Consider the following 26,437-nt stretch of genomic DNA (forward strand, 5'->3'; position numbering starts at 1 on the left):
GAATGAGTTTCCAAAGACTTATGCAGGTTAGTAGCAAAACAAACAAAACCAAACTTGATTAGCCCTTTCTTTTGGAGGTGGAGGTCAGTGGGGATTAGGAGGTGGGCACCTTTGGGGGCTGTTACTATGCCTACCATGCCCCCCGTCAACTTTCTAACGGTGACAGTGAGTCGGGTGACCGGGCACACCCACTAAGGATGCACTGATGTGTGTGCACCCGTGTTTAGAGAACAGGCATTGGATGGCCCGGGATTGGCACTTTCCCTTGGGCTACTTGGGTCAGCTAGACACAGGATTCGATCTCATCTCAGCCCATGGTAGCTGCCCGCCGAGAACAGCTCACCTGGCCTCTCTGACTCTGTTTCTTCGTCCGTCGGGTAGAGCTGCTTGGTACTTCCTGCCTCCATGGGCTGTGCTGACAAGTAAACACGAAGACCTTGTGGTTTGTACGCTGTAGGCTCTTTGTACTTACCCCTGTCTCCCCCCCACCTCATGGCGCAGCCCCCTTCCTGTGGCAGTGGCGGTGAGGGCTTGGTGGTCTCCCCTCCCCAGCTCCCCCTTCTGTCCCCGCCTTTTCCACTCCTATTTCCTTCTTTCCTTGAAGACCCCAGACCAGATTCATCTGTAGACGTGTTTTATTTTCATCATGGGCGCTTAAAACGTGCAGCTTAGTGGCTTACATTGAAAAGTTAGAGATCTCAGGGACAAGGTCAGATTTCTGGTTTTTCTTGAGAAACTGGAAGCTCTGGCCACCCTGGGTCCGCATTCCCGCGGGGCAGCCTCCTTCAGAGGGGGCACTGGCTCCTGCCTGCCACAGTTCCCACTGGTCTGGCCCCTGTCTTGGAATTTGCATCCTCCATGCCTTTGACTGGAAGTGAAGCAAACCTTGCTCGGGCTGTGAGAAGATTCCAGCTGGTGACAGAACCGTGGTCCTAGGAAGTGTAGCGGGTGGTGGAGGATCCAGGTTCCTGCCTAGCCGGCCGTTGCCCCGGAGCATCACCTCAGGCAACTTAATGAGCTTCCGCAAGCCTCAGTTTCCGCATCTGTACAGACCAGCGTTCTCCCCGTCAGTACTGCCTGCCATGTGGGGTGGGGTGATTCTCTGTCATGGGGGCTGTCCTGTGTGTTGTAGGATGTTTAGCAGAATCCCTGGCCTCCACCCACGAGATGTCAGTAGAAAATATCCACCCCCTCCTCAGCTGTGAAGCCCAAACTGTCCCCAGACGTTGCCATGTGCCCCTTGGGGGGCGGAGCTGCCCAGTCGAGCACTGCTGTAGATGCCCTCCTGGCTGAGTGTGTGTGAGTTTAACAGGGAGCCTGGAGGTGAGTCGCCCCACCCCGGCGTCGTGCTCCTGGCTTCCCCATGTTTGTGGTTGGCCTGGCCTGGTGTTGCTCCTTCCAGACGTGATCTCTGGTTGTGCTGATCCTTGAGCCTGTGCGGTTCTCTCTGCCACAGCTCTGGCGTGTGGCCTGCTTTAGGGCCCAGGAGAGACGGCAGCTGTGAGCGCGGAGCCCCCCCCCTGCAGGCCTAGAGGGGCAGGGGCGGGGCTGTCACCGGCCAGCACGACCTCCTCCAGGGATGCAGGCCCTGCTCAGCCTCACCTGTCTCTGCTCCCCCATCCACCTTTATGTTCATTTGCTTGACCTGTGAACCAGGATCCTCGGCTGTGTATCTGACCTTCGACCCTTGTCACATTTAGGTGGCCCTGGTGCAGTGGACCGAAAGTGTGGGCTTAACACTGGTGGGCCGTGACCAGTCTTCCATGCAGCTGAGGACCCCTGGTGACCAGATCCTGAACTTCACCATCTTGCAGATCTTCCCTTTCACCTACGAAAGCAAACGCATGGGCATCATCGTGAGGGTGAGTTGTCTTTTATTTATAATTTAAAATGGTTAAAAAAAAAAACCAAACCTGCCTAAGTCTGCTGTGTATGTCCCTGTGGCTGGACATTCTTTCTTACCCCTTTCTTTTTTGTATTATTGCCTGTCATTCAGACTAACAAGAGGATTTAATTCCCTCAGAAGAAAGAGAATTAGTTCATCAGTTGGACGGATATCGGATAGCTTTTGGTTAACCCACTTCCAGAGTGAAAGGTCTAATGAGTGTAGATTGAGCATTTCTTGGTAATAATACATTTCTCACTGTATACTCTTTCATTTAATTAAATGTTATTTTCTATTGAGGTGACATTCACATGACATAAATTAACCATTTAAATGTGTAATTCAGTGGCATTTAGTACATTCACAGTGTCTTGCATCCACCACTTTGGTGGAAACATTGGCATCACTGCAAAAGGGAACCTTGTATCCATTAAGCGGTCACTCTCCATACCTTCTTCCCCGTAGGCCCTGGAAACCTCCCGTCTCCTTTCTGTCTCTAGGATTTACCTATTCTGGGTATTTCATATAGATGGGACTATACAATATGTGACCTTCTGTATCTGGCTCCTTTCACTTAGCATAATGTTTTAGAGATTCATCCATTTGTAGCATATATACATACCTCATTCCTTTTTATGACTGAGTAGTATTTCATGTAGATTAGCCATTCATCCATCAGCGGACATTTGGGTTGTTTCCACCTTTTGGCTATTGTGAATAGTGTTGCTATGAACATTCGTGTATAAGGATTTGAGCATCTGTTTTCAGTTCTTCTTTTTTTTTTTTTCGGTACACGGGCCTCTCACTGTTGTGGCCTCTCCCGTTGCGGAGCACAGGCTCCGGACGCGCAGCATAAGCGGCCATGGCTCACGGGCCCAGCCACTCCGCGGCATGTGGGATCTTCCCGGACCAGGGCACGATCCCATGTCCCCTGCATCGGCAGGCGGACTCTCAACCACTGCGCCACCAGGGAAGCCCTGTTTTCAGTTCTTTTGAGTAGATACCTAGCAGTGGAATTGCTGGGTCCGTTTCCCAGTTGCTGGATAATTCTATCTTTTAACTTTATGAGGAGTCGCCAAACTTTTCTACAAAATGCTGCACCACTTATAGGGTTGGCCAAAAAGTTCGTTCAGGTCTTTCTGTAAGATGTTACAGAAGGACCTGAACAAACTTCTTGGCCAGCCCGATACATTCTACCAGCAGTGTATGAAGCTTCTGGTTTCTCCACATCCTCATCAGTGCTTGTTATTTCCCTTTTTTTTTTTTTTTCATTGTAGCCGTCCTAGTTGCTGTGAAGTGGTATTTCATTGTGGTTTTGATTTGCGTTTTCCTAATAGCTAATGATGTTGAGCATCTTCTCATATACTTATTGACCACTTGTATTCTTCCTTGGAGACATGTCTGTTCAAGTCGTTTGCCCACTTTTGCAATGGGTAGTCTTTTATTGTTGTAAGAGTTCTTTACGTAGTCTGGATACTAGATCTTTATCAGAGATATGGCATACAAATATTTTCTTTCATTCTGTAGCTTGTCTTTTTGCTTTCTTGATAAAATTCTTTGGATGCACAGAAGTTACTAATTTTGTCCAATTTATTTTTTTCCTCTGTTACTCTTGACTTTGGTGTCACATCTGAGAGTCCATTGCTAAACCTAAGGTCATGAAAATTTACCCCTGTGTTTTCTTTTAAAAGTTTTTGTAGTTTTATCTCTTTAGATCATTGATCCATTTTGAGTTATTTTCATATATGGTGTGAGTTAGGGGTTTTAACGTCGTTCTTTTGTGTGTGGATGGAGAGTCGTCCCAGCACCGTTTGCTGCAGAGACTATTGTTTTCCCATTGAATAGTCTTGATACCCTTGTAATTAGATATTTTCGATGATTTTTCATTCATACAGTCACAGAAGTTACTGGAAAAAAGTGTCGTGATCACTCAACATCGTCATTTTGGCATTAATATTTCAGATTTTCTTTTTATATTTTTTGAAGCTTTTATTGAAGTACAGCATACAAAGAGAAAAGTGCAAACCTCAGGAGTGTACAGCTCAAGTGTTAACAAAGTAATAAACACAGTGTCGTTCGCATCCCGAGCAAGGAACAGAATCCCTCACACCATCACCCCAGCAGCTCCCTCGTACCCCTTTCTGGTTACTGCATCCTTTCTTCCCACAAGGATATAACCACTGTCCCATTTCTACCACTGACTGATTTTGTCTTTTTTTGAATTTTATATAAAGGAAACTGTACAGTAGATACCCTTTTGTGTTTGAGTTCATTTGCTCAAATTTATATTTATGTGTTGATCCACACTTTTGCATGTATTATAGTTTAAAAAATTTTGTGCATTCAATTGAAATCCCATCTATCCTTTCTAGATGTGCTTCCTCTTCAGTCCTACCCCAGGTTTATCACTCCTATGAATTTTAAAATATTATCATCAGACACATTGGGTATAAATAATATGTATTGTGGTTTTCATGTTTTTATTCTCTATAAAATGTCATTGTAGTATATATATTATTATTCCACATCCTAATTTTTGTTTAACATTTTACAAAAAGCTTTATTTATGTTGATGCATGTAATCCCACTTTATTTCTCTTAGCTGACTTGTTGTATTGCATTGTGCAAATATACCTCAGTTCCTTCCGTCTGTTGCCATTCTCTCTTGATACACGTTTAGGTCATTGCCACTTTTTTTGCCGATAGAAAGACCGCTGCCATGTGTAGCCTTGTCTGCTGCAGTCTCCACTGTACATATGTCCGTGTTTTTCTGTGGACTACACCCAGAGGTGGACTTGCTGGGTGGTAGAATATATACATCTTTAACTTTACCAGGTTTTTTCAACTTTTTCTCCAAAGTGCTTATACTAATCTTAGTCCCACTGTTTTTCTACATCCTCACCAACACTTGATAGTGTCGGACTTTTAAAATCTTGCCAATCTGAATTAATACCTTGTTTTCCTATTTGCTCTTTTACTCGCACTTTCCATTCTGGGAAGCCTGGAAGCCCTGTGTTCATAAGCCACTCTGCTCAGTAGTTCTTAAACCTGGCTGATAGGGACTTCCCTGGTGGCACAGTGGATAAGAATCTGCCTGCCAATGTAGGGGACACAGGTTCGAGCCCTGGTCCGGGAAGATCCCACATGCCGCAGAGCAACTAAGCCCATGTGCCACAACTACTGAGCCCTGTGCCACAACTACTGAAGCAGCATGCCACAAGTACTGAAGCCAGCGTGCCTAGAACCCGTGCTCCGCAACAAGAGAAGCCACCACAGTGAGAAGCCGCGCACGCACAGCAGCGAAGAGTAGCCCCCGCTCGCCGCAACTAGAGAAAGTCTGAGCGCAGCAACGAAGACCCAGCATGGCCAAAAATAAATAAAACGAGATCTAAACAAACAAACAAACAAAACCTGGCTGATCATCGGAATTAACCATCGGAGCTTTAAAAATTGCAGACTACTTTGGTCCCAGTCCTATTTTGGTATTGAGATGGTTCCCTGGTGTTCTTAAAGGTTCTTCACATTGTTTGGCTTGGCTGGAGAAAATGCTGCCCCAGATCATGAGAATCTTTGGAATACGACTCTCTCATTTTTTAAACAAATGAGGATCCCCTCCGCCCTATCTACACAAGTGTTTCATGCCTTAGGGGGCAGAGTTGTAGATTCTATTGTAGTAAATTAGTAATAATAGAATTAGTAATAGGAGTAATTAGTAATAGTACTAGCAGCATTAGTAATAGGAACAGAGTTAGGAACAATAATAATAACAGAGGTAACATCTAAATGGTGCTTATTGGGTGCTAGTCACTGTTGTAAATGATTTGCATAAAGCAACTCATGTAATTCTCGTAATACCATTGCAGTTGGCATTTAACAGAGGAGAAAATTGAGGTATAGAGAGAAGAAGAAACCTCCCTAAGTTCCTATAGTTAGAAAAGGTGGAGCTGGGCTTCTGCCCCAGGCTGTCTGGCTCCCAGGTCATGCTCTTTACCGCCAGGCCCTGGGAGTTCGGGTGTGATGAGAGGGATGTGGGAAAGCTCACAGAGCACCCACAGTAATGTTGAGGGTAGTGTGTTAATTACGTATGGCGTTGTGACAGATTATCCCGCATGTGATGGCTTAAAACAACAGGAAGTGTTATCTGACAATTTCTGGGGGCCAAGGAGTCCGGGTGCAGCCTCGCCGGGCCCTCTGCCTCGGGATCTCTCATAGGCTGCAGTCATCCAAGGTTCAGCCGGGGCAGGATTCACTGCCAGGTGAAATCAGTGTTGTCAGCAAGAGTCAGTTCCTTGCAGTTGTCGGGCTGAGGGCTTTAGTTCTATACCAGCTGCTGGCCAGAGGCCACCCTCATCCACTGCCCCACAGGCCTCTCCATAGACTGGCTCCCACATCAGCTGGCTTCACCCAAGTGAGTCTGTGAGAGTGTGAACAAGACAGAAGGCACGTCATCTCAGAACCGACCTCCCTTCACTTTTGCCTTATTCTGTTATTAGAAGCAGGTCCCTGGGTCCAGCCCACCACTTGGTGGGCCTGGATCACCCAGGGGTGTGAACACCCCGGGAGGTGGGGAAAGTGGGAGTCACTGAAGAGGCTGTTTCTCCAGGTAAAAGTTAGAAACAGCTCCATGAGCTGCAGTACTGATGGTCCAGTGACACAGAGTATGAATGTGCCTTGAAAACGACCCATTTTAAGGGATTTTTATGTCCCCGGTGCCAGTAGTCTTCAGACTCTACCAGACATACATCCTTGGCAGTTTTTGAGTGGGATGGGGGCTTTTCTTCCCATGCAGCTGCTGCTTTTCCCACTGGTCTGCACCTAGCCTGCCCCGTGGCTTTTAAACCGTATCTTGAGTGCATGTCTGATGTCAGGAACATCCATGGCCTGGAAGCAGCCACATGAATCCTGTGGGTGGGTGTTTCCTGGGGAATTAGAGTCATTATCTACTATGGAATTGCTTTTATTTTGTTCCAGCCTTTATTTTTCCAAGTTCTAGGGCCATGGACTATGTTGGAGTCATTTGAGGGTTGAATCATCATCAAATAGTCCCGATATCAGCCGTTCTAGAATAAGTGGGCTGAGTGCGTCACCCTTCCTTTAGTTGCAAAGGGCTATCATTCCCAGACATGCATCACATTTAATGAGATGTGACCCCTGCATCTTCCCACAGCAAGAACGGGATCTGTGTCTGGGAGTATGGGATACTGTTGGGTGGGCAAATCTATCATTACTTTACAATAGTGCTCCACCCTTCCCAGATTATATTTTTAGAAAAATCAGCATTGGGAACAGATAAGTATGTATAGAAGGGGATCAGAACCTTTCATCTGTATTTTCATCACCCAAAGACAACCATTCTTGCCTTTTCAGGGAATTTCCCTTCAGTTTTTTCTCTAAGCATAAATGAGTGTAAATAGCCACACACAATTTTATAAAACTGGCTTCAAACTCCACCTAAAGCTTTCTAAAACTCCCACCCCCTCCACTGAATAATAATGTTCTCATATTATTAAAACATGATTTTTATGATTTTAATGTGGGCATGGTGTTTTGCTGAAAAAATGTAGCATTATTTAATCAACTATTCCTTTCTTGGATACTTAGGTTGTTTTCCATCTCTCACTACTAACAATGAATCTGTGCACATCCATCTTTGTTAGGCTGTCTTTAATGTGATGCATATTATTTTGCTAATATTTTTGTTTTCTGACCTGTCTCCCTCTCTATCTTTGGTTTTGCAGGGTGCAAATCCGTGCCCATGGCTGTGGAGCTAGCTCTCCACTTAGCACGAATCTCACTGTTCTCCTTTCGCGAAACGATTCTCATCCTGGGGCCATCTTGCCCCCAGGGGACATGGGGACACATCTGGGGACATTTTTAGTTGTTGCAGCTCAGAGGGTGGTGCCACTGGCATCTAGTGGATAGAGGTCAGGACAGCCTCATACCAAAGAACGTTCCAGCCCCAAATGTTCATCGTGCCAGGGCTGAGAAACTCTGTTCTGATGTGGCCATCTTTTCTGTCTGTTGTTTGAAAGTAACTGCCCAGTTACCTGATGTGAGGAAGTTTTCCCTCGGTTATAAAATGGTTCTCAACCTGGTTTAATGATGGTTGACAGTTATAGTTTTGTTCTCACCTGGCTCATCAACCCTCTTAAACTTATGTGTGAGCTCATGGACGGTTCTGTGCGGCATCTTCTTACCCTCACCAAGCAAGGTCTGGTCTTTCTGTGAATCTCTCTTCTGAGAAGGTCAGTGAGGTTAGAGAAGCCGGTTTCGTCGGGGCTTGCGTGTTTGTCTCTGTGTCGCCAGTTTTGTTTTTGTTGTGTTACAAGATGTTCCACTGCCCTCCCCTCACCCTTCCCCCTTGGCGTGCTGAAGTCGGATCACTGGTATAGATCATACCCTTGTCACTGTCTGAATAAAAGAGGCCTTTGAACAGGTGCCAGAGTCAGGCCACAGTGGAAAAAGATGAGGCCCCAAAACAATGCAACACAACCAGCAGATCTCTGTAAATTTATAGCATAATCTTGCCATAATATGGGAACGAAGTAACCTTGTGATGAACTTGGTGGGAGGAAATGACTAACGGGAGGAGACAGTCGGTACAGTATTTATATTGGCCAAGATGTCCGAGTTCTCTTGAGCCCCTTCTGGAGTAGAGGAAGCTGGGGAGGGGGACGTTATTTCCCATAGCAGCATTTGGGTGAAGGCGAAAGGAAAAAGAAACCTCAGATGCTTTCATGTTCAGACCCCACTGCTATCTTTGGCCCGAGTCACAAGCAAGCATAGATGCAATCCATCAAAGAAACAGCCTGCAGTTCTAATGCTGTTCTAATGCTTTTAAAGTGCAGGTGCCTGTTCGTGGCCTGTGGGTGCTTTTATGAGTAAGCATGTTGTTCTGAAAGATTGTCCGTGATCAGAGGCATTCGGAAGTTACTTTAGTAGATGAAACTATACCACTGATTTGACCTTGGGTATTTATTTCCTATTCAATGAAGAGCTTACAGGCATGCATTCTGGGCTTCCTGGGGTAGCAGAATTTAGGCACAAGGTGGTGATGGCCGTGCTCAGTTAGCCTTGCTCATCTCCATTGCCTCCAGCCTCCCTGTGATGCAGGTCTGTGAGGAAAGAGTCATGGGATAAGAATTGACGATTTCACCGTCATTCCTTAAAGCCAGGGTTTCTCAGCCTCAGCACCATTGACATTTGGGGCGGGATGATTCTCTGTTGCAGAGACCGCCCTGTGCATTGCAGGCCAGTTAGCAGCATCCTTGGTCTCCACCCACTAGGTGCCGGTAGCACCTCCCAGTTGAGATAATCAAATATGTGTCCAGACATTGTCGGAAGTCCCCTGGGGGCAAAACCACCCCCATTCAGACCCCCAGCTTAAACCTTGTTTTCTACAAACAGTGCGACTGAGGGTCTTGAGGAGTGACTGTCACCCCAACAGGAATAATAACACTGGGTGAGCATTTTCTGTGGATGTTGGCCCTTTGCTACCTGCTCTATGTAGATGATCTTGTTTAAGCCCCAGCAAGCTATACGGTAAGAGTTGTTAGGATCCCGGTTTTACAGAGGAGGAAACTGAGGTCTAGAGAAAAGAAGTAGCTTGTCCAGGTGCACACAGCTGGGAGCTGGTACCGGGTCTAAGCATCTGATGTCTGTGCTGTGATGTCACCCTCTCCCCAGAAAATCTGGTCAGTGTGAACTGAAAATCTGGGTACTTTGCTCTCTAGCTAAGTCCTCAGGTAGACGTAAGGGTCCCACGTTGTCTAGAGCAGTAGCTGTCAACTGAGGCAATGTGTCCCCCAGGGGACATTTGTTAATGTCTGGAGACATTTTGGTTGTCACCATGGGGATTGCTGCTGGCATCTAGTGGGCTAGGGATGCCGCGGGAGATGGTGCAGTGCAGAGTCCAGCCCCCTCACAGCAAAGAATTCTCCAGCCCCAAATATTAACAGTGCCGAGGCTGAGAAACCCTGATCTCGAGAATTATCTTACTTCCCAACTCTTGCTGGTAGACCACGTTTTGGCAATACTGGCAGCCCCGCGTATAAATTTAAAATTATCTTACAGTGTGAGGGTCAGTCTGTTCCCGTTAGAATAGTAATAACTGTAAAAACAGAGTTCGTCAATCCTTTTGATCTTGCTTTCATCATTTAATGATTTTCCAAATGCTTTGAGTTTTCTTGTTTTCTGTGGCCTTTGCCCCAAAGTGAGGCTCCCCTCTCACTTTTCATCTTCGGCCAAGTGAGAAAACACTGGCGTCCACTGAGTACGCTTTGTGCAGCGTCTCTCGTGGGAAGCGGCCACTGGAGCGGAACCAAGTGTTCCTCTTGGGTGTTCATTCCTCCCGGCCCCCCCTCTAGGATGAATCGACTGGGGAGATTACGTTTTACATGAAGGGAGCGGATGTCGTCATGGCTGGCATCGTGCAGTACAACGACTGGCTGGAGGAAGAGGTAAGCGTGACGTGGGGTGTGGAAACGGGGCCTCGGACGCGTGTCCTGGAGTCTGTCCCTTGCATGGAATAGTGAGGTGGGTCCCTGCATGCGTTTTCTGGGGCGATGTAACAAATCACCCCCAAACTTAGCAGCTTAGGAGGACGTGTGTAATTTCTTACAGTTTCTGCGAATCAGCAGTCCAGGCACAGCTTGGCTGGGTCCTCAGCTCAGGGTCTCTTCGGCTTTGGTCAAGGGGTCACCCAAGGCTGGGGTCTCATCTGAAGGCTCAGCTGGGGCGGGACCCACTTCCCAGCCCACTTAGTGGTCATGGGCAGGATTCAGCTCCTCAGTGCCTCTAGGCCGGAGGCAGCCACGTTCCTTGCCATGTGGATGAAACAGAGAGAAGTGAAACAGAGAGATGAAACAGAGAGAAGTGACCTTGGAAACGACCTCCCCTCACTTTGCCACATTCTGTCTCTTAGGAACAAGGCACTGGGTCCAGTGCACACTCAGGGCAGGTGAACGTACAAGGGTGTGGGTACCAGGAGGCGGGCATCATGAGGCCCCGTCACAGGCCGCCTTGTCCCGGATTGTGACGTGGGAATTGGCTGCAGCAGGGAGGGAAGGAACCCTCCGGTCTGTCAGGCCGTTTCTGTTTCATCTCCCATCTCCAGGCACAGAATTCACATTTTATGTTCAGTAATATCATATTTCCAATTAGTGAGTAACAAACCCAAATGCCGACAGGGGCTAGGCAGGTAACTCAGGTGAATGAAACGGGCCAGTATGTGTTTCCTGACAGCATCACACTTTGTGTGTTGAACGTGTTGGAATATTCTTCACTTGACAGCTGTGTTTCGTGGGACCGTGTGGAAACAGCCGCCTTTCAGTATCACTGGCTGTGGTCATTTGGGAAAGTGCTCTTGTCAAAGGTTCAGTTTTTCCAATGAGCCAGAAATCCAGATTAGTCTCTGAGATCTTACTGCATTGACTTAAATTTTGAGACCCCTTTGGGAGGTTTGCTGAGAGAGACTGCTTTAGGGGAAAGCAGCGTTCTGATTTACCATTGCGCTGTCCCCTTGGGAGGGGCATCCACTTCAGCCTCCAGCCCTCCCCAGAGAGAGTCCGGGATACAGAGCCCTTAGTGCGGCTCTCCGCTGACCAGGGTTTGCTTTTCAGTGTGGAAACATGGCCCGGGAAGGGCTGCGGGTGCTTGTGGTGGCAAAGAAATCTCTAGCAGAGGAGCAGTATCAAGACTTTGAGGTCAGTGGTTCCGTGACTTTTCTTTTACTTTTTAGCCCCACTCACCTCCCCATCTTCCCCTCCCTCATTCTGCTCTGGCCAGACTGACGTCATTTCTGAGCACACCAGGTTCTTCTCTCTGCCTAGTACTCTCCTCCCTCACAGAGCTCCAAGGCCCCCCTCCCTCACTTCCTTTGGGTCTCAGCTCAAATGCCACCTCCTCTGAGAAATCTTCCTGGATCCCCCATCTAAAGCAGCCCCACCTCATCACTCCCCGTTGTCACCCTGTTGAACGTTCTTCACTGCATTTATCACTAGCTGTAATGACTTTATGTACATATTTTCACATTCTTTTTTTTTTTTTTTTTTTTTTTTTTTGCGGTACGTGGGCCTCTCACTGTTGTGGCCTCTCCCGTTGCGGGGCACAGGCTCCGGACACACAGGCTCAGCGGCCATGGCTCACGGGCCCAGCTGCTCCGCGGCATGTGGGAACTTTCCGGACCGGGGCACGAACCCGTGGCCCCTGCATCGGCAGGCGGACTCTAAACCACTGCGCCACCAGGGAAGCCCTCAGATTATTTTTGATAGCTTCTTTCTGGAATAAAATCTTTTTGAGAGCAGAGACTTTATCAGTTTGGTTTGCTCTTGTACCCCAACACTTACGATAGTCATTATAAACCTTCTGAAAAATATGAAATGAAACCTTCAAATTTGAAATTGTAAACCTTCTTGAAGCCCTAATTTTTTTAAGCTGTAAAAAATGTTGGATTTGAACTCGATCATTGACTTTCACTGCCAAGGCTTCCAGTATAAATATGTCTTGTTAATTGTCATCTCGTCCCATGGATTGTGTGTTCCTTCAGGGGGAGGGTCCTTGTTGTACCCCCAGTCCTGGCACAAAGCTGAATGAATGTATTTACACGTGACTGAAGGGGAGAGAGACCAGGTTGGGGGAAAGGCTTCTGCGGCCCTTGTCCTGCTCCACCCAGAGAAACTGTGCTTGCATCTGTCTCTTTTATGTGCTTGAGTTCTTTGTAAAGTTTTATTTAACGAGAGTTCTAGCCCTGATAAAATTCTACCTTTCTTTCAATTTTAAAGGCATATGCTTTGTGACTGCTGTATCTTTGTTAACACCGTAAAGAGGAGATAAACAGAAGGGTTGGGTCGATGGTCTTTGGAAGTAAGACTTTGTCTTTAGACAACCTGGTGGTCAAGAGTTCTTGGTTACAGAGCATATGCTGTGTGGGGAGAATCTACTGTCTTTTGAGGTCTCGAGTTGTACTAATCCTTGTAAAAACCCAGTGAAGTTGGGGCCGTTATTGCCTCTTCGGGGAGGAAAACAGTTGAGGCTCAGAGAAGTTAAGTGACCTGCTAGAAGTTGCACAGCAGGTGAGTGTAGAGCAAAGGGTGGAGCTCCGGTCTGTCCAGTTCCAGCGTCTGGACTGATGAACTGGGAAGGAGGCTGGAGGTCTCAGTTTCACCCCTTTGAGGTTCACCCAGGTGCTGGGGTCCCTGCCCTGTGTGGGGGATGAGACGCTCCCACTGCCAGTTGGTCCGCCTTGCACCTCCCCATCCTAAGTGGTGACAGTGTCCCCTGGTGTGTCCCAGGCCCGCTATGTCCAGGCCAAGCTGAGTGTGCACGACCGTTCCCTCAAAGTGGCCACAGTGATCGAGAGCCTGGAGATGGAGATGGAGCTGCTGTGCCTGACAGGGGTGGAGGACCAGCTCCAGGCGGACGTGAGGCCCACCCTGGAGACCCTGAGGAACGCCGGCATCAAGGTAGGGTGAGCCTGCCTGGACCCACTGCTGAAATAGGTTGCCACATGGCAGTGAATTCCAGACTTAGACCAGTGATCCTGTCAGCGGAGGGTGAAAATTAGAGATGGGGGGAGGCGGGGCCGAGGATGGAAGTAGTGACAGGGAACCGGGCTCGGACAGTGACCTGTAGCCCTCCCGTCCTTGACAGCTGTGGAAGACGTCTTGTGTGTCCGCTTTTGCTGCCGGCTTCCCCTCTGCATGCCGGGCTCCATGGAGACAGGACCGAGAGCATCTCCTTAGCTCTCAGGACCAGCTGTGTCCCGCGCATTTGTGGTGTTTGTTATATTCTTTTTGAGTGTCCGGCCAGCCAACCAATCTGTCTTTTGGTCTGGGTAACTGAATGACCACCCAACAGAGTGACCATCTGCCCCAACAAACTGCTGTATTTACATTTTTGTTTGGGGCCCAAAAATACATATCTGGTAGTTTAATCCGGAGACGCCAGTAGAGGGCGTCTGGGGAGCGGGCTCCATCTCAGCCGACCCAAGCAAGGGATCGGCAAACTCATCGGCTAGAAGCTCCTGAAAATACGTAGGTTAAGCTGCCTGCCTCTGCCCAGAGCAGCTCTGGGCTGCGTCCTTGGGCCCACATCTGGCACGAGTGCCGTGAGCGGGGCGATGTCAGCAGGACGGATGAGGCCTGGGCCTCTGTTTCCCACCTCATAAAGTTACTGTGAAGGAACAACGCACAGCACTTAACAGGTGCCCAGCACGGTGAACACTCGGGGAACCTTTGTCGTTATTTTCTTTCCTGCGCTTCCCCTGCCGCCAAGATACCCTTTGTCCGATGACTCTAAGGCCCCCTCCCCACTTCCCCACTGGGAGCAGAGGGTTAATGGGAGAATCAGCAGGGTAGGAAGCACATCCATTTAGACTCTGAAGACCTGGGTTCTGGGCCTGGTCGGGACAGGAACTAGCTGTGTGGCTTTGGGCAAGTCACCCACCCTCTCTGAGCCTGCCACAGTGAGGCGCACAGTGCTCAGTTATGAGGCAAGGAAGACCTGGCACGTTTACTGTCGGCGTTTTAATTAGGGTTCAGCCCCCTGAGATTGCTCGGGGGCATCCGGCCGCGTAGAAAGACCCTGTGGAACGTGACAAATCAGTGTTTCCTGTGGGACATGGAAGTGACCCCTCGTCCATACAGCCTTCCCCTTCTTTGAGATTATTTATTGCTTTAAGGAAAGTTTCCGGAACGGGGATTAGGAGGGCAGAGGCTGAGCTTCACGACGTCTGCTGCAGCATGTGGCCAGTTTTTCAAAAGTGCCACACCAGCTTTTCCTGCCACCAGCGGCGGACGCCCAAGGTCTTGAAGCCCTTGAACTGGGGCCTTTCCTGTGGTTCGTTGGGGACATTGTAGGCCTCAAGGAGGTAAATGGAACGTATCAAGTTCAGCTTGATGTGTTTGGAAACTCGGCTGACACAGGCGACAGGCTAGCCTCAAACGCTAACCAAGGGGACCCCTTCCATGCGGTAATTTCAGGTTTGGATGCTGACGGGGGACAAGCTGGAGACAGCTACATGCACAGCAAAGAATGCACATCTGGTGACCAGAAACCAAGACATCCACGTTTTTCGGCTGGTAAAGCGTTGTCTGCTCTGGGGCCCTGTGGGGTGATGCTGCCGTTTGCCCTGTAACCTCATAGCCTCGCGTGGACCCCTGGGTGGGGGGTGGCGGGAGCTCACGTCGTTGGTTTGGGTGGGATCACTGAATGACCCAGGCGAGGCTCAACGATTCCTGCCGGTGGTGGTGCAGGAGCGCCTGGTTACCGCCCCATGTTAACCTGTGTTCTTAACCCGGTGCTGACTGTGGTCCCTTTGAGGAGCTGACGGGAGTTAGGCATGATCAGCGTGAAGGATGCAGATGAGCTCATACATGTGAAATTGTACATACAAGTCTGGGATTTTCCTGAACCCTTCGAAGCCCAGTCCTTGGGTAGGAAATCAGTTCCAGATCGCAGATACTGGCCTGTCTTCCCTCCTGAAGGAAACCCTTGAGTAACCTTTAGAAGGAGGCGTGTTGGGAATTCCCTGCCCTGGTGGCCAGCGCTTGGCCCAAACAGTGCAGGCACAAGGAGCTGCTCCAGGGCTCGAAGCCAAGGACGGTGATTGGCCTTATTGAGTTGGGAGTTGGGAGGGGCACTAGGTCCCCTCTGGGGCCAGATGTGGTGGTCCTACTTATCTGTCATCAGAGCTACCAAGCCAGACAACTGGATCTAGACGTTTTGGGGATCTCCCCCCATACCCCTGCCTTTGGTCTATAGCCCGTTGAAGCTTTGTGAAATCCAGCAGTTTCGGGACCAGCACAACCAGCATCGTGTAGAGACAGATACAGTGGATCCTCATTATGGATTCTGTATTTGCAAATTCACCCACTCACTAAAACTTGTTTGTAACCCGAAAATCAATACTCGAGGTGCTTTCAGAGCCCTATATGGACGCATGCACAGCAGTGGAAAGTTTGAGTCATCTGACGAGTGAGTTCCTAACTGAAGTGGAGAGGGGCGACGCTCTGCCTTTTTAAAAAAAATTTATTGATTGGTTTATTTTCGGCTGTGTTGCTGCGCGCAGTCTTTCTCTAGTTGCGGTAAGCGGGGGCTACTCTTTGTTGCGGTGCACGGGCTTCTCATTGCGGTGGCTTCTCTTGTTGCAGAGCTCGGGCTCTAGGTGCGCGGGCTTCAGTAGTTGTGGCTCGCGGGCTCTAGAGTGCAGGCTCAGTAGTTGTGGCACACGGGCTTAGTTGCTCCACGGCATGTGGGATCTTCCCGGACCAGGGCTCAAACCCGTGTCCCCTGCATTGGCAGGCGGATTCTTAACCACTGCGCCACTAGGGAAGCCCGCTCTGCCTTCTTGTCTCAGCTCTCAGGCGGACGCAAGGGTCCTTTTCAGTCTACTCAGTGCCACGTTTTTTGCATTTTTGTGGGTTTTTTTGTTAGCAGTTTCACTGTTTAACATGGCCCCCAGCACAGAGCTGGGAACTGACCATATCCCTGAGTGCAGGAGGGCTGTGATGAGGCTCCTGGAGATAAGCTTCCTCCAGGCATGAGTTCCGGTCCTGTTGGCCATGAGTCTAGTGTTAATGAATCAATAATAAACATATTTTTTACTTAAAATTTTTTTTAATTGAAGTGTAGCTGACGTACAGTATTATATGTTTCAGGGGTGCAACACACTGATTCACGGTTTTTAAAAGTTATATTCCATTTATAATTATAAAATAGTCTATATTCCCTGTGCCGTACAATATATCTTTGTGGCTTATTTATTTTATTTTTTAATTCTTTAATAGATCTTTATTGGAGTATAATTGCTTCACGATACTGTGTTAGTCTCTGTTGTACATCTTCTAATCCAAGAACATGGTATATTTCTCCGCCTCTTTGTGTCATCTTTGATTTCTTTCATCATTGTCTTATAGTTTTCTGACAAGTCTTTTGCCTCCTTAGGTTGGTTTATCCTAGGTATTTTATTCTTTTTGTTGTGATGGTAAATGGGATTGTTTCCTTAATTTCTCTTTCTGATTTTTCGTTGTTAGTGTATAGGATTGCTAGAGATTTCTGTGCATTAATTTTGTATTCTGCAACCTTACCAAATTCATTGATTAGTTCTAGTAGTTTTCTGGTGGCATCTAGGATTTTCCATGTATAGTATCATGTAACCTGCAAACAGTGACAGTTTTACGTCTTTTCCAACTTGTATGCCTTTTATTTCTTTTTCTTCTCTGATTGCCGTGGCTAGGACTTCCAAAACTATGTTGAAGAGGAGTGGCAAGAGTGGACATCCATGTCTTGTTCCTGATCTTAGAGGAAATGCTTTCAGTTTTTCACCATTGATTATGATGCTTTCTGTGGGTCTGTCATATATGGCCTTTATTATGTTGAGGTAGGTTCCCTTTATGCCCATTTTCTGGAGCGTTTTTATTATAAATCGGTGTTGAATTTTGTCAAAAGCTTTTTCTGCATCTGTTGAGATGATCATGTGGTTTTTCTCCTTCAGTTTGTTAATATGGTGTATCACATTGATTGATTGATTTGCATATATTGAAGAATCCTCACATCCCTGGGATAAATCCTACTTGATCATGGTGTATGATCCTTTTAATGTGTTGTTGGACTCTGTTTGCTAGTATTTTTGTTCAGGATTTTTGCATCTATGTTCATCAGCGATAGTGGTCTATAATTTTCTTTTTTTGTGATACCTTTTTCTGGTTTTGGTATCAGGGTGGTGGCTTTGTAGGATGAATTTGGGAGTGTTCCTCCCTCTGCAGTTTTTGGAAGAGTTTGAGAAGAATCTGTGTTAGCCCTTCTCTAAATGTTTGATAGAATTCACCTGTGAAGGCATCTGGTCCTGGACTTTTGTTTATTGGAAGATTTTAAATTATGGATTCAATTTCATTACTTGTGATAGGTCTGTTTATGTTTTCTAATTCTTCCTGATTCAGTCTTGGAAAACTGCACCTTTCCAAGAATTTGTCCATTTATTCATGGTTGTCCATTTTATTGGTATATAGCTGTTTGTAGTAGTCTCTCATAATCCTTTGTATTTCTGCAGTGTCAGTTGTGATTTCTCCTTTTTCATTTCTAATTTTATTGATTTGCATCCTCTCCCTTTTTTTCCTGACAAGTCTGGCTAAGGGTTTATCAATTTTGTTTATCTTCTCAAAGAACCAGCTTTTCATTTTATTGATCTTTGCTGTTGTTTTCTTTGTTTCTGTTTCATCTATTTCTGCTCTGAGCTTTATGATTTCTTTCCTTCTACTGACTTTGGGTTTTCTTTGTTCTTCTTCCTCTAGTTGCTTTAGGTGTAGGGTTAGATGGTTTATTTGAGATTTTTCTTGTTTCTTGAGGTGACATTGAATTGCTATAAACTTCCCTCTTAGAACTGCTTTTGCTACATCCTATAGATTTTGGGTCGTCGTGTTTTTGTTGTCATTTGTCTCTATGTATTTTTTTATTTCTTCTTTGATTTCTTCAGTAATCTCTTGGTTATTTAGTAGTGCACTGTTTAGCCTCCATGTATTTGTGTTTTTTTACAGTTTTTTTCCCCTGTAATTGATTTCCAGTCTCATCACATTGTGGTCAGAAAAGATGCTTGATACGATTTCAGTTTTCTTAAATTTTCCAAGGCTTGATTTGTGACCCAAGATGTGACCTATCCTGGAGAATGTTCTGTGTGCACTTGAGAAGAAAGTGTATTCTGCCACTTTCGTGTGGAATGTTCTATAAATGTCAATTAAATGTATCTGACCTATTGTGTCATTTAAAGCTTGTGTTTCCTTATTTATTTTCTGTTTGGATGATCTGTCCATTGGTGTAAGTGGGGCGTTAAAGTCCCCTACTATTACTGTGTTACTGTCCATTTCCACTTTCATGGTTGTTAGCATTTGCCTTATGTATTGAGGTGTTCCTATTTTGGGTGCATAAACATTTATAATTGTTATAGCTTCTTCTTGGATTGATCCCTTGATCATTATGTAGTGTCCTTCCTTATCTCTTCTAACAGTCTTTATTTTAAAGTCTATTTTATCTGATACAAGTATTGTTACTCCAGCTTTCTTTTGATTTCCATTTGCATGGTATATGTTTTCCCATCCCTTCACTTTCAGTCTGTATGTGTCCCTAGGTCTGAAGTGGGTCTCTTGTAGACAGCATATATATAGGTCTTGTTTTTGTATCCATTTAGCTAGTCTGTGTCTTTTGGTTGGGGCATTTAATCCATTTACATTCAAGGTTATCATCGATATGTATGTTTCTATTACCGTTTTCTTAATTGTTTTGGGTTTGTTTTTGTGGGTCTGCTTCTTGTCTTGTGTTTCCTGCCTAGAGAAGTTTCCTTAGCATTTGGTGTAAAGCTCGCTTGGTGGTGCAGAATTCTCTTAGCTTTTGCTTGTCTGAAAGCTTTTGATTTCTCTGTTGAATCTGAATGAGATCCTTGCTGGGTAGAGTAATCTTGGTTATAGGTTTTTCTCTTTCATCACTGTAAGTATATCCTGCCACTCCCTTCTGGCATGCAGAGTTTCTGCTGAAAAATCAGCTGATAACCTTATGGGGATTCCTTTGTATGTTATTTTTTGGTTTACCCTTGCTGCCTTTAATATTTTTTCTTTGAAGTTAATTTTTGTTAGTCTGATTAATATGTGTCTTGGTGTGTTTCTCCTAGGGTTTATACTTTATGGGACTCTCTGCGTTTCCTGGACTTGGGTGACTAATTCCTTTCCCGTGTTAGGGAAGTTTTCTACTGTAATCTCCTCAGATATTTTCCCAGACCCTTTGTTTTAATCTTCTTCTTCTGGGACCCCTATAATTCGAATGTTGGTGTGTTTATTGTTGTCCCAGAGTTCTCTGAGACTGTCCTCAATTCTTTTCATTCTTTTTTCTTTATTCTGCTCCTTGGCAGTTATTTCCACCATTTTGTCTTCCAGCTCACTTATTCGTTCTTCTGCCTCCGTTATTCTGTTATTGATTCCTTCTAGTGTATTTTTCATTTCAGTTATTGTGTCGTTCAACTCTGTTCTTTGGTTCTTCTAGATCTTTGTTAAACATTTCTTGTATTTTCTCAGTCTGTGCCTCCATTCTATTTCCAGGATTCTGGATCATCTTTACTGTCTGAATTCTTTTTCAGGTAGATTGCCTGTTTCCTCTTTGGTCTTGTAGGTTTTTACCTTGCTCCTTCGTCTCTGACATATTTCTTTTGCCAGCTCTTTTTTTTTTTGGTGAGTGGGATTGTGTTCCTTTTTTACTTGTTGTTTGGCCTGAGACTTCAAAAACTGGAGTTTGTAGGCTGTTGTATAGAGCTGGGTCTTGGTGCCGACATGAGGACCTTCGGGAGACCTCATTCTGGTGAATATTCCCTGGGGTCTGGGGTTCTCTGTTAGTCCAAGTGGTTCAGACTTGGAGCTCCCACCACAGGAGCTTCGGCCCAACCCCCGGCTCATGAACCAAGATCCTGTAAGCTGTGTGGAGCGGCAAAGAATATAAAAATAAAAACATGGATGAAACAACAACCGGAAGGTAAAACCAGAACCACAATAGTAAAAAAGAGGAGGAGAAAGAAAAAGAAAAAGGTGGAAAAGGCCTTGGCTGTGGAGGGTGGGGCCCAAGCAGGGGTGGGGTTTGGGTGGTGGGCAGGGCCTATGCTTAGGACCCACAGGGCTGAAAAAGGCCCTGGGGGTGTAGGGGGTGGGGCTTAGGCTCAACAGAACAGAAGGGGCCCCAGTGGGCCTCCTGCCTCTGATCTCAGAGGGTGGGGGACCCCACCTGGGAGCCCAGGAGGGCTCGAGTGGGTGGGGCAAACGCCCTCTGCTGCTCTCCTCCAGTCCCCAAGGGCCTCTCCCGCCTGCCTCTCCTGTTCTCCCCCGGCATCCTTCCTACACCCCCAGGACCAACGGGGCCTGGAGGGGGCCTCTGAGGGCGTAGGACCCGGACTGAGAGCAAGGCAGACTTCCCTGGCCGATTGGGCAGGGGAAACGCTTGGTGCATTCCACCCCCATCCGAGCCCCTGAGGGTCCCTCCAGGCGTGGGAACCCCTCCCCCCTCTCAGCCACCCGTCAGGGGCGCTGGTCTTGTCTGGCCTCCACTTCTCCCCCCTCAGTCTCCCCACGTCTTACCGGTTCGCTTGAGCATTCCTCCCGTCTCTTGGGGTGTTGAGGTCCCCCACCAGCGTCCAGCAGTTTCCCTAGTTGTGGGGAGGTGCAAACTCTGCGTCTTCCCACACCGCCATCTTGGCTCCACCAGCCCTTTATTTTATACATAGTAGCTTGTACCTCTTAGTAGCTTGTAACCCTATCTTGCCCCTCCCTGCTTCCCTCTCCCAGTTGGTAACCGCTAGTTTGTTCTCTATATCTGTGGGTCTGTTTCTTTTTTGTCATATTCACTAGTTTGTTTTATTTTTTAGATTCCACATATAAGTGATATCATGCAGTACTTGTCTTTCTCTGACTTATTTCAACAATACATATTTTCAAAGATGTCTTTAAACAGAGGCACATAGAAAATGAGGTTATGTGTTGACTGATGGACAAAAATATTGTGACCAGAGGCTCATAGGAGCCTAGCTAGCCCTGTACCTCCCCCAGGAGCAGTGGTTTAAAAATCACTAATTCAGTATTCACAGCAACTTTCCAGAACGTAACTATTGCACATAGTGAGAACACACTGTATGCTCTAGAATTCAGGGGTTGCAAACTATAGCCCGTGTGCTGGCCACCTGTTTTTGTAAATAAAGTTTTATTTAAACACAAGATCTACCCATCTGTTTACGTATTGTCTGTGGCTGCTTTGGCACTGTAGCGGCGGAGTTGGGTAGTTGTGACAGACTGTGTGGTCCACAAAGCGTGTCATATTTAACAGCTGGGCCTTCTTAGGAAAGCCCCTGCTAGATGCCTGGCTTCCAAGGCCTGCTCTGCAGTGGATGCGCTGTGACACGGTAGCCAGGCTAACAAATCTTGCCCTGTGTCAGTTTCCTTAGATGTAAAGTAGAACTATTATCATCGTGCACCTCGAAGAGTCCTTGTGAGAAACAGATGGGGTGAAAATGCTTGAAAAGTGCTTATCTGGACAGTGCCTGGCACAGAATGAAAGCACAGCGGCTTTGTGCTCTTATTTTTATTATGTGGGTCACAGCCATCCTGCGGGAAGTGCGAGGGGATGGTTGGCGTACAGGCCCTCCGGATTCCCACAGAGTCATAGCAAACAGGATCTAATTCGTCTCTGGCTCTGGGGGCAGGGGAGGGGTTGGGTCCCGGGCCAGCGGCCATGGTCTTCACGAGGCTGCAGGAAGCCACTGTTTGTTGTTCCACCAGCTCCGGAGAGCAAGGCCTCATTCATCCTGTCTTTCCTTCCAGGTGACCAACCGCGGCGAGGCCCACCTCGAGCTGAACGCTTTCCGCAGGAAGCACGACTGTGCCCTAGTCATCTCCGGAGACTCCCTGGAGGTGGGCACGGGCAACCCCGCCAGCAGGCTCCTCCCGGGAGCTGCCGTGTGGGAGGGGCCTTGGCCGACGCACCACCTCTCCCTGACCCCGCCAGGTTTGCCTCAAGTACTACGAGTACGAGTTCATGGAGCTGGCCTGCCAGTGTCCGGCCGTGGTCTGCTGCCGCTGCGCGCCCACCCAGAAGGCCCAGATCGTACGCCTGCTCCAGGAGCGCACGGGGAAGCTCACGTGTGCAGTAGGTAGGGGCTGCCGCGCCTGCGCAGACGACCTTCCCCAGGCGTGCTTGGGTCCCGCCGCCCTGGTGTTCAGGTTCCCAGGCCACTTTATTCAGGCCGTGACATTGACACCCCCTCCCCCTTTGGCCCTATTTTTGTTATTATGATTATTTTTTTTAAAGTATTTTGCTTTGAGAAAGAGTCGAGAAGCAGGCTGAGGACTTTCCTCCTTAGCTTGCGCTTCCTTTGCCGGTGACATGGGACACAGCAATGCCTGGGGGCTAAGACCACACTGCGGAGAGGAATCTGGGTCCAAACTGCTGGTTTTTCTTAGCTGAGGGTCCCGGAGGGCTTCCTTCCCCCAGCTGAGCCTGTCTGCTCATTGGTAGAAGGGGAGAGTAACAGTGGTTCTCTCATGGTGCTTACGAGGAGTCAGAGGGGGCAGTAGCATTTAAGAAGTGCTCGCTGCACTCGTAGTCAGCGTTCCCTACGTGCAACGTCTGTCGTTGCTGATAATGACGAGACACCCACACCTTGGAGGCAGGGCGTGCGGTGTTGTAAGTGCCCACGTGGCATGGACACAGTTCCCTTGCTCAGTGACTCAATGGCCAGGACCCTCAGCCAGTCACCTGGTTCCTCTGACTCTCAGCTCCTCTGCCTGTAAAATAAGAACGTGTTACTGCAGGTTGCTGGAGCGATTAAGTGGAGCAGAGCAGAAAAGACACTTAGCATGCGGTGAGAGGCAGCACGTGTGTGATTATTTGAAGTAGCAGCGAAAAGCAAGGTTATGTTTCTTGCCTCTCCCTAATCTCCTGGCTCTTCTCTCTGGTCTGGGTGACCCACAGGTGACGGAGGCAATGACGTCAGTATGATCCAAGAATCTGACTGCGGTGTGGGTGTCGAGGGAAAGGTGAGCCCGTGGGGTGGGGGGCGTGTGTGCTGATTTCTGCCGAGTGGTTGTCGTTAGGATGTGAAGTGGTTGTGTCCTTAGCTGGGAGTTGCTCCACCAGCTGGAGTTTCATTCTCCCTCCAAGACACAGCTTTAATGCTTCTGGAAATTCTAGATTACAATTACAGAGCATAAGGAATCATGTATCATAATTACCTGGTATTACAATCTGCAAGTCACAGATCCCTATCACTGTTATCTTACAGACAAATGCTGAGTCTTTGCTTGCCAAAACCTAATTTTTTAAAGTGTTTTGCTACATTCTTAGGGTGCAGCGAATGTACTTCAAACGCTTTCCTGGGAGTGTTGTCAGTAAAAGCATTAGTTATCACACTGTGGGGTGATCTCTTGGGGATTATGGAAGAATGTGGCGTGGTTTGCCCCTCATTAAATTTATTTATTTTTTAAATTTATTGATTTTTGGCTGTGTTGGTTCTTCCTTGCTGCGTGCGGGCCCTCTCCAGCTGCGGCGAGCGGGGGCTACTCTTCGTTGCGGTGCAGGGGCTTCCCACCATGGTAGCCTTTCCTGTTGCGGAACACGGGCTCTAGGCACACGGGCCTCAGTAGCGTAGCATGCGGGCTCGGCAGTTGTGGCTTGCGGACTGTAGCGCACAGGCTCAGTAGCTGCGGCACACGGGCTTTGTTGCTTCCGTGGCATGTGGGATCCTCCCAGACCAGGGATCGAACCTGCGTCCCCTGCATTGGCAGGCGGACTCCCAACCACTGTGTCTCCAGGGAAGTCCTGCCTCTCATTAAAAGGCTAAGTTTGTGTGTTACAGTACAGTAGTTTTCCTCTTTCCTTCCCTGTCAACTGTGTGCCAGCCGTGTATAGTTTACCCTGCCCTCTCTCGTTTGTGATCTTGCGGTGACTGTAGGCAAGGAGGCTGGCCACCACGTTTGTTAGCACAGCGTGTAAAGCAGGAGTACAGAGGCCGAGAGTGAGGGCAGGAGATACTCCCTTATGTGTTTCCTTGCATACATTCCTGCATTTGGAATTTCCAAAAACGTTTTTTCTTTTCTACCTTTTTTTTTTTCCCCCTGGTTTTCTGGTTCTCATCCAGTTGACGGTTACTTGAAATTGCAGAGTTAAGTGATCCTTGAAGGAGTTGTTATGTCTGAAATCTGTATGGATTCCTTTAATGCAGGTTTTAAGAAGCACACTTGCGTTTAGTAGATGGAATTCTTTACACGATGCTTATAGTACTAAAACATTTTCCCTTCTGTTCAGAATTATATTCTGATTCCTTTGGTTTTTGGAGTCTAAAAGTAAAAAGTGCTCACTGTGAGAAAAAACCCCGAAACAACTTAGGAATGGATCACGTGCATCCTTTCTTTTAGATGGCGGTATAAAACTAGTAACATTGGTTATGCTTCCAGAATTTTTGTCTATTTCTATACTAATAGTTATGGGTATATATATAATATATATACACACACAAATACATATATATGCATACACACATCTTACACATATATATACAGTATTTCCACATAGAATGTAAAATTTTAAATGTTACACTATGCTTTTTTTAAAATGCAGCTTGCCTAAATCTGCTATATCTTAGAGTTCGTTATACATCAGAACATGTAGCTTTATACATCAAAACATGTAGATCCACCATTTTGTACGTTGCCTGGACCTTTTTTATTTTGAAAAATGTAACTCCTTCGGAAAAGTTGAAATAGAACAGTGAGCACCTGTCTACTCTTTGCTGTAATTTCCCAGTTGTAAACAGTTGCAGGATTCTCCCTCTGCTCTTCCTTCCCCTCCCCTCTCTCCCGCTTTCTCAGAATCAGCTGAAAGTAAGTTGCGGATACGTTACCCCTAAATACTTCAGCTCGGATCTCTTAAGAACAGGTGTATTCTTCTACCTAAGCAAAATAACAGCATCACCCCAAGTGTAACATTGATCCGATAATGTCATGTAATATTCATGGTCTCATTTCCCTAGTTGTCCTCAAGGTGTTTAAAAAGAAATCTCCATGAAGCAGTGAAGGATCACGCACTGCATTTATTCCCATGTCTTCATGTCTCTTCACTCTTCTTTAATGGAGAACACTTCTCTCCAGCTCTTTTGTGGGGGCAGGCGGTGTGTCTCACGACTCTGATGTTTTGGAAGCGTTTGGGGCAGCTGTGGAACCTCCCACGACGTCTGTGGGTCGGATGGATCTGATGCAGGTTCTGCGTTTTTGGTGTGAGGAGCACATAAGGGGGGTTGGTGCCTTCCTGTCGCGTCGCACCAGGAGGCTGTGATGTCCATCTGTCCCGTTAGTGGCATCCGTCACGTGCCTTTTAAGATTAGAGAATCCCATAATACGGCTGCACTAGAAACATGCGGAGCTGTATGTTCGGGGATGTTCACTTTCGTACTGTTGGTAGCATGAGCTGTCCCCCTCCCCCATACGTTTAACTCTGAACTGAGCTGAGTGCTAAATGCCTATCTTAGAATGATTCTTTGCTTCTGATACCCATTATGGGTTGGGCCTAACCCCCAAGGCTTAATACTAGATCCGTTTGACCTCCCAATTATGAGTATCTGCGCTTATGAATGTTTTTTATTTCAATAAATTCCTCTTTTAAAATCAAATTTAGACTCAGACCACCAACCGTGTATAGCTGGAAACCAAAGAACCTCTATATTGAAGTTCTTCAAAAATCTCCTTACAGTTTCTTGCTGTTTCAGTTCAAAAAAAAAAAAAAAAGTGCCTTGACCTCTCGTGCTCCTGACGGTGCCCAATTTTGTCGGATTTTAGGAAGGCAAACAGGCTTCGCTGGCTGCGGACTTCTCCATCACTCAGTTCAAGCACCTTGGCCGCTTACTCATGGTGCATGGCCGGAATAGCTACAAGCGCTCGGCCGCCCTCAGCCAGTTCGTGATCCACAGGAGCCTCTGCATCAGCACCATGCAGGTGGGTGGGCAGGTGCGCACGGCTGTGTGGTTGCCATGGAGCTGAGAGC

At 47.2% G+C, this 26,437-nt stretch overlaps 1 protein-coding gene across 1 annotated transcript in view; it reads left to right on the top strand.

Annotated features, from left to right (window-relative positions):
* ATP9A (ATPase phospholipid transporting 9A) overlaps positions 1–26,437 on the top strand; it is a 126,153-nt gene that overhangs the window by 88,995 nt on the left and 10,721 nt on the right. Inside the window, exons 15-23 of the mRNA XM_024750188.1 lie at positions 1,701–1,862; positions 10,252–10,344; positions 11,506–11,589; positions 13,177–13,347; positions 14,866–14,964; positions 22,225–22,314; positions 22,409–22,553; positions 23,375–23,439; positions 26,233–26,388. Coding sequence (XP_024605956.1) covers positions 1,701–1,862; positions 10,252–10,344; positions 11,506–11,589; positions 13,177–13,347; positions 14,866–14,964; positions 22,225–22,314; positions 22,409–22,553; positions 23,375–23,439; positions 26,233–26,388 — 1,065 coding nt within the window. The remainder of the gene's footprint in view (positions 1–1,700; positions 1,863–10,251; positions 10,345–11,505; positions 11,590–13,176; positions 13,348–14,865; positions 14,965–22,224; positions 22,315–22,408; positions 22,554–23,374; positions 23,440–26,232; positions 26,389–26,437) is intronic.

This window comes from Neophocaena asiaeorientalis, unplaced genomic scaffold (assembly GCF_003031525.2).
Source record: "Neophocaena asiaeorientalis asiaeorientalis breed wild unplaced genomic scaffold, Neophocaena_asiaeorientalis_V1.1 scaffold606, whole genome shotgun sequence".
In the NCBI taxonomy this organism is placed as follows: Eukaryota; Metazoa; Chordata; class Mammalia; order Artiodactyla; family Phocoenidae; genus Neophocaena; species Neophocaena asiaeorientalis.